Source organism: Doryrhamphus excisus, linkage group LG4 (assembly GCF_037039965.1).
Source record: "Doryrhamphus excisus strain RoL-2023G ecotype Guam linkage group LG4, RoL_Dexc_Guam_v1.1, whole genome shotgun sequence".
Classification (NCBI taxonomy): domain Eukaryota; kingdom Metazoa; phylum Chordata; class Actinopteri; order Syngnathiformes; family Syngnathidae; genus Doryrhamphus; species Doryrhamphus excisus.
Window position 1 is genome coordinate 21,050,145 of NC_136360.1, and position 8,590 is coordinate 21,058,734.

Sequence of the window (8,590 nt, forward strand, 5' to 3'; positions counted from 1 at the left end):
GAATATTATGAGTTTATTCTGTTAATATTTTGATGCTATTCTTTCTAAATTACTGCCCTTTCTTCCAGATTTGCTGTTGAAAAAACTGCGGGCCGCAAATGACCCCTGGGCCGAAACTTTGGACACCCCTGTCTTAATGCCTGAAAAAGAGCACAAACAAGGCTGATATCGGATACTATAGAAAGTTTTTATTCCATAAATCCAACCTACATCTCACATATAACGTAAATCTGCATTCTTCTCCTTTTGGCTGACATTAAAAGATGAAATGTTTTGACAGCGTGGTGCAACAAAAGTGATGGCAATCTTTCTTGCATACAGTAAGGCACGCGTGTGATGGGTGGCAACCTTCTGTTTTCGGAGGGGGTGTTACTTCCCTATCAAAAGTGTGCTGCAGAAATCAGTGACAAGAGCATCTTCTGGCGCACTCAACAGCTTCACCGGCGGCAGCCACAGTAAGTACGGCCGTCACAGCACGGCATGACTCCACAGCACAGAGGCAACCTCATATTTCATTCATTTCATATTCAAGACATTTCTATGTTACGTATGACTCAGGGAGCATACATTGCGCCATTTTCCTCCGGTTTCATGACAATTTTTGGTGTCCGAATACAAAGCCGCAATCATTGATTTTAGACCACGTAAATACATTTTGTTTGTGTTCTACTGACACTCGCTTGCACTTGCCTTAAAGAGGACCAGTTCACTATCACTTTTGTTCTTTTGGCCCAACCAGTGAGTGATGGGAGCGGTCCCTCAGCTGGTATTTTGGTTTGAGTTACTAATTAATTAATTAAATTAAAAAAATAAATAAAAAAATAATAATTAAATTAATTAAATTAATTAAATTAATTAAATTAATTAAATTAATTAAATTATTATTTTTTTATTTATTTTTTAAATTAAAAATAAAACTATTATTCTTCTATTTAGTACTGTCATATTGTCTTGCACTGAAAATGGAGCTTCTGCAATTTCATTCTACTGTATGTAAAATGACATTCTGATTCTGATTCTATTTACTACCAGGCATAACCGAGGACAGCATAACCGAGGGCCGATAATATGTACATTATAGCCATTTAATTGATTTTGTTTTGCTTAAAACTAAGACAGGAACAACACATGAATATAAGTATATGATGTGAAAGAAGAAGGCTAAAAATACTATATCGTTATTAGAAGGTGCGGTCAAGGACTGTCAAACAAAGTGGGACAAAACGGTGCTTGCATTATATATGCCAAAACTGTGGGATTTTTAACTGATTTCTAACTGTATATTATTGTTATTATTATTATTATTATTATTTCCAACATTACATCAAACTTGATGTAGTTTTTTATTTACATGCCTACTTATTATAATGGAGATGATAAATCTATCTATCTATCTATCTATCCATCCATCCATCCATCCATCCATCCATCCATCCATCCATCCATCCATCCATCCATCCATCCATCCATCCATCCATCCATCCATCCATCTGTGATTAATCATGATTGTGATTAATTATGGATGAAATGTGATTAACTGCATTAAAACATTTAAATCAACAGCCCTATCTATCTATCTATCTATCTATCTATCTATCTATCTATCTATCTATCTATCTATCTATCTATCTATCTATCTATCTATCTATCTATCTATCTATCTATCTATCTATCTATCTATCTATCTATCTATCTATCTATCTATCTATCTATCTATCTATCTATCTATCTATCTATCTATCTATCTATCTATCTATCTATCTATCTATCTATCTATCTATCTATCTATCTATCTATCTATCTATCTATCTATCTATCTATCTACTATCTATCTATCTATCTATCTATCTATCTATCTATCTATCTATCTATCTATCTATCTATCTATCTATCTATCTATCTATCTATCTATCTATCTATCTATCTATCTATCTATCTATCTATCTATCTATCTATCTATCTATCTATCTATCTGTCTGTCTGTCTATCTATCTATTTGTCTATCTGTCTGTCTGTCTGTCTGTCTGTCTGTCTGTCTGTCCGTCCGTCCGTCCGTCCGTCCGTCCGTCCGTCCGTCCGTCCGTCCGTCCGTCCGTCCGTCCGTCCGTCCATCCATCCATCCAGCTGTGATTAATCATGATTGTGATTAATGATGGATGAAATGTGATTAACTGCATTAAAACATTTTAATCAACAGCCCTATCTATCTATCTATCTATCTATCTATCTATCTATCCATCCATCCATCCATCCATCCATCCATCCATCCATCCATCCATCCATCCATCCATCCATCCATCCATCCATCCATCCATCCATCCATCCATCCATCCATCCATCCATCCATCCATCCATCCATCCATCCATCCATCCATCCATCCATCCATCCATCCATCCATCTGTGATTAATCATGATTGTGATTAATTATGGATGAAATGTGATTAACTGCATTAAAACATTTTAATCAACAGCCCTAATAATAATATTTATATTTGTTAGGGATGTCTGATAACTATCGGTACCGATAATTATAGGCCCGATATCAGTCTAAAAATGTGATATCGGTCGATATCGTATCAGATTTTTTTCCAGATCATGGAAATCGATATTTAAAAAAATGCTTTATACAACTCGTATGTGTTCATTCCACCACAAGGCATACAGCATGTCGTGTTGCACAGATCGGTATCGGCTGATATCGACAATTGGACAATATCGTGGTTTTGTAGGTAATGATGTCATTCAAGCTTCCTGCTGCAATTGGATGTCTTTTTCCCAGGTTGCTTTGTGGTTGGAGTGAGATGATAGCCTGCCTTCCCAGGAGTTTCCCCCTCATTCCCGCTGACACCAGCTGTGCCCCCCCGCCCCCCCCCGCCCCACCCCCAGCCATGGCTCTTCTCTCCTCCCTAACATCCTCGTCCTCCTGCCCCCACTTGTACCGTTCGCCAGCTAGCGTTTCCCACGGAGACGCCTCCCTCAGCCAAGTCATCCTGCGGCATTACAACCACACGGGCCGCCTGCAGAACCGGACGGTGTCAAACTCCCAGAACCCCGTCAGCGCCTCTACGGCCGTCTTCCTGTTCTTCAGCGTTCTCATCATTCTGGAGAATTCCTTGGTGCTGGTCGCCGTGGTTTCCCGCATCCTGGCCAGCCGACGTTGGGTGTACGTGTGCATCGCCAACATCACGCTCAGCGACCTCCTGACGGGTGCCGCCTACCTGCTCAACATCTGCATGTCCGGCAGTCGGACCTTCCGCCTGGCCCCGGCGCTTTGGCTTTTCCGAGAAGGTGTGCTGTTTGTGGCCTTGGCGGCGTCCATTTTTAGCTTGCTGCTGATCGCCGTGGAGCGTTACATGACCATCATGAAGCCGCTGCCTCACAAGTCCGCCAGCAGCACCTACTACAGGATCTACGGCCTGGTGGCCCTCTGCTGGGTTTTGGCGCTGGTGCTCGGGTTCCTCCCCTTGTTGGGATGGAACTGCGTGTGCAGCCTGGACCGGTGTTCCACCCTCCTGCCTCTCTATTCCAAGACCTACATCTTGTTCTCCCTGGTCATCTTCTTCCTGATTCTCCTGGGTATCGGCGTGCTTTATGGTGCCATCTACTGCCACGTGCACAAGACCGCAACGCTGGCGATGCAGCGCTGCCGCAAGCGCTCCTTGGCTTTGCTGAAAACCGTCATCATCATCATGGGGGTCTTCATGCTTTGCTGGGGGCCGCTGTTCCTTCTGCTGCTGGTGGACTTTTTCTGCACATCCCGTCAGTGCGCGCCGCTCTTCAGCGCCGATGTCTTCATCGCCCTGGCGGTCCTCAACTCGGGCATCAACCCTGTCATCTACGCCCTGGGCAGCGCCGAGATGAGAAGGGCCATGGCTCGCCTCCTGTGTGGCCGCTGCTTCTGTCGCAAGGAGGCCTTCTCCTCCAAGGAGACCAGCAGCACCTCGGAGAGCAAGGCCAGGAACCTCGGCGCCGCCTCCCCGAGCAAGGCTCGCAAGTCGTGGAGAAAATGCAGGCTAAGCTCCACCGCCAGCTGCCTGTCGGTTTCGAGTGGTTAGACCACAACGTGGACCCCTCCCCTGCAAAGAGGATCCGAGAAGCGTCCCACACACGTTTCCTCTACACAAACACTTCAGTTGCATCTTCTGTATTGGTCGTAGGAGAAGATGCAAGGAGAATAAATATTTCCATCTGGGGCTGCACGAGTGCTGCTGGAACTGGGGGAGTGGCAAAAACAGGATCATGTTTTAAAAAATTAATATTTATTCCGTTGGCCTGGACAGGAAGTGATGTTGGAGGTTCAGAGTTGAGTTGCCGAGGGTACAGTAACCCATGTTAGGGATGTGAAATCATTCCACTCAGCAAGTCTGGTGCTTGTGTATCACGCCAGACATCACGGTACCATTACTGACACCTAGTGACCAGTGTATAATACTACATGTCGTCACAACGTCTTCTGAATGCCTTATATTTGTATTTTGCTTCACTCTGCCATTTCTATGCTTGGAAATGTTTTGGAAGTGCCGAGCGCTCAAATAAAACTTGTCATTTTTTTTCCTGTAAATTTCAGACTTTTATTTTCATAAATTTACAAGAAAAAAGTAAATTTACTTTGTGAGAATAATGTCGTAAATTTATGAGAAAAAGGTACATTACTTATAAATGTATGATATTACACACGTCATTACTTTTCATAACATTATTGTCATAAATGTACGACAAGTTGTATAAATGTCAGAATTTTTTTAGTAAATATACTTTTTTCATGAGAGAATTTTTTTTTTTAATTTACAAGAATAAAGTTGTACATTTACATAATGTTACCTTTGCCGCAGGCCAAAGTCATATAAATCCTCCCTTTTCATAGCTTTTATTCTCATAAATTTATGACTTCATTCTCATAAATGGATGACTTTTTCCTCAAATAAAAGTCGTAATTTTTTCTCATAAATTTCCGATTTTTATTCTCATACATTTACAAGAAAAATGTAAATTTACTTCACGTGAATAATGTCGTAAATTTATGAAAAAAAGTACATTACTCATAAATATATGACATTACACAAGTCATTAATTTTCATAACATTATTGTCATAAATGTACGACAAGTTGTATAAATGTCAGAATTTTTTTAGTAAATATACTTTTTTCATGAGAGATTTTTTTTTGTTGTAAATTTACGAGAATAAAGTTGTACATTTACATAATGTTACCTTTGCCGCAGGCCAAAGTCATATAAATCCTCCCTTTTCATAGCTTTTATTCTCATAAATTTATGACTTCATTCTCATAAATGGATGACTTTTTCCTCAAATAAAAGTCGTAATTTTTTCTCATAAATTTTCGACTTTTATTCTCATATATTTACAAGAAAAAAAAAAGTAATTTACTTCACGAGAATAATATCGTAAATTTATAAGAAAAAAGTACATTACTCCGCTAAACGAGTGTCGGTCACATGACTTGTAGGCAGACGCAATTTAAAAAACACTTAATCATGCGTATCTTCGATATGTGGAAGCCACGAGCCTGACTGGCGTTTCTCGCTCGCAGCGTCAGGCTCATCTGCCACGAGGTAATGAGGCGTTCAGGTGACAAAGTTGACCTGAAAATGATGACAAAGGTTACGCCTTCGCATTAGAGCGAGGAGCTGACGTGACTGTTTTGAAGAATGTTCTCCAAAAACACAAGCCCAAAATCCTTTAAATAACAGGAGTTCTCAGCAGTTTTAAAGAACTTAATATAAAAAAATGCACGTCCAAGATCCTCTATATAGTAGAAGCACACTGCTGCAGAAGTCAAAGATCCTCTATATAACAGGAGTGTTCTGCCCTTTTTAGGGACGTACTATTTAAAAAAAGGCAAGTCACAGATCCAGGAGTGGTCTGCTGGTTTTAAGGACCTACTGTAAAAAACACTTGTCAAAGAGCCACGATATGACATGAACGTTTTGCTGTTTTTACCATGAGATCAAAGAGAAGTCAAAGATCCTTTATATATAGCTGTGCTGTTTTAACGACCTCCTGCCAAAAGCCCCACTCAAACAGTCAAAGATCCTCAACATGACAATAGCACTCTGTTTTTAAGGAGCAAGTGCCCTTTAAAGCTTTGCTTTTTTGAAACTAACTTTTTGAAGCAAAAACTCTAGTCCAAGATCCTCTATATAGCAGGATCACTCTGCTGTTTTTAAGAGTCTTCTGAAAAACAAAACTAAGATCCTCTATATGACATGAGCGCGCTGCTGTTTTTTTGGAAAATATTTAAAAAAAAAATGCAGGTCAAAGATCCTCTATATGACAGGATCGCTGGGTTGTTTTTAAGAACCTACATGGAAAAAAATGCAGGTCAAATATCCTCTATATGACAGGAGTGATGGGTTGTTTTTAAGAACCTACTATGAAAAAAAATGCAGGTCAAAGATCCTCTATCTGACATGAGTGAACTGCTGTTTTTAAGAACCTACTATGAAAAAAATGCAGGTCAAAGGTCCTGAAATGAAATGAAAAAAAACCACTAGTCCAAGACCCCCCAGTGTAAATACGTAGCAGGAGCTCTCTGCTGTCTCTGCAGGTCAAAGATCGTCTATATGACAGGAGAGCTGGGTTGTTTTTAAGGACCTACTACTATTTTACCAAAAAAAAAAAAAACACTTATCAAAGATCCTCTATATGACATGAGTGCACTGACTGCTGTTTTTAAGAACCTACTATGGACAAAAAGCAGGCCAAAGATCCTCTATATGACAGGAGCGATGGGTTGTTTTTAAGGACCTACTACTATTTTACAAAAAAAAAAAAAACACATATCAAAGATCCTGTATATGACATGAGTGCACTGCTGTTTTTAAGAACCTACTATGAAAAAAATGCAGGTCAAAGATCCTCTATATGACAGGAGCGCTGGGTTGTTTTTAAGGACCTACTACTATTTTACAAAAAAACACTTATCAAAGATCCTCTGTATGACATGAGTGCACTGCTGTTTTTAAGAACCTACTATGAAAAAAATGCAGGTCAAAGATCCTCTATATGACAGGAGCGCTGGGTTGTTTTTAAGGACCTACTACTATTTTACAAAAAAACACATATCAAAGATCCTCTGTATGACATGAGTGCACTGCTGTTTTTAAGAACCTACTATGAAAAAAACTGCAAAACTTGCTTTTCAGGACAAACTACAAAAAAAGCTTGTCAAAGATCCTCTACGAAAAAGGAGCATTTTCTTGCTTTTCAGGACAAATGACAAAAAAGCTTGTCAAAGATCCTCTATGAAAAAGGAGCATTCCGTTGCTTTTCAGGACAAACTACAAAAACAGCTTGTCAAAGATCCTCTACGAAGGAGGAGCATTTTCTTGCTTTTCAGGACAAACTACAAAAAAAGCTTGTCAAAGATCCTCTACGAAAGAGGAGCATTTTCTTGCTTTTCAGCACAAACTACAAAAAAAGCTTGTCAAAGATCCTCTACCAAAGAGGAGCATTCCGTTGCAGGCCAAAGATCCTCTATATGACAGTAGTGCTGGGTTGTTTTTAAGAACCTACTACTATTTTACAAAAAAAAACACATCAAAGATCCTGTATATGACATGAGTGCACTGCTGTTTTTAAGAACCTACTATGAAAAAATGCAGGTCAAAGATCCTCTATATAACAGGAGCGCTGCGTTGTTTTTAAGGACCTACTACTATTTTACAAAAAAAAAAACATATCAAAGATCCTGTATATGACATGAGTGCACTGCTGTTTTTAAGAACCTACTATGAAAAAAATACAGGCCAAAGATCCTCTATATAACAGGAGCGCTGGGTTGTTTTTAAGGACCTACTACTATTTTACAAAAAAAAACACTTATCAAAGATCCTCTGTATGACATGAGTGCATTGCTGTTTTTAAGAACCTACTATGAAAAAAATGCAAAACTTGTTTTTCAGGACAAACTAAAAAAAGCTTTTCAAAGATCCTCTACGAAAGAGGAGCATTTTCTTGCTTTTCAGGACAAACTACAAAAAAAGCTTGTCAAAGATCCTCTACAAAAGAGGAGCATTTTCTTGCTTTTCAGCACAAACTACAAAAAAAGCTTGTCAAAGATCCTCTACCAAAGAGGAGCATTCCGTTGCAGGCCAAAGATCCTCTATATGACAGTAGTGCTGGGTTGTTTTTAAGGACCTACTACTATTTTACAAAAAAAACCACATCAAAGATCCTGTATATGACATGAGTGCACTGCTGTTTTTAAGAACCTACTATGAAAAAAATGCAGGTCAAAGATCCTCTATATGACAGGAGCGCTGGGTTGTTTTTAAGGACCTACTACTATTTTACAAAAAAACACATATCAAAGATCCTCTGTATGACATGAGTGCACTGCTGTTTTTAAGAACCTACTATGAAAAAAACTGCAAAACTTGCTTTTCAGGACAAACTACAAAAAAAGCTTGTCAAAGATCCTCTACGAAAAAGGAGCATTTTCTTGCTTTTCAGGACAAATGACAAAAAAGCTTGTCAAAGATCCTCTATGAAAAAGGAGCATTCCGTTGCTTTTCAGGACAAACTACAAAAACAGCTTGTCAAAGATCCTCTACGAAGGGGAGCATTT

The 8,590-nt window shown here is 39.3% G+C and overlaps 1 protein-coding gene across 1 annotated transcript; it reads left to right on the top strand.

The window, feature by feature from the left end:
- The first annotated feature begins 2,889 nt into the window (after nt 1-2,889).
- Nucleotides 2,890-4,533, top strand: s1pr4 (sphingosine-1-phosphate receptor 4). Its single transcript, XM_058073363.2, has one exon. The coding sequence runs from the start codon at nt 2,890-2,892 to the stop codon at nt 4,054-4,056; it is 1,167 nt and encodes a 388-aa protein (XP_057929346.2). The 3' UTR covers nt 4,057-4,533.
- Nucleotides 4,534-8,590: the final 4,057 nt, after the last annotated feature.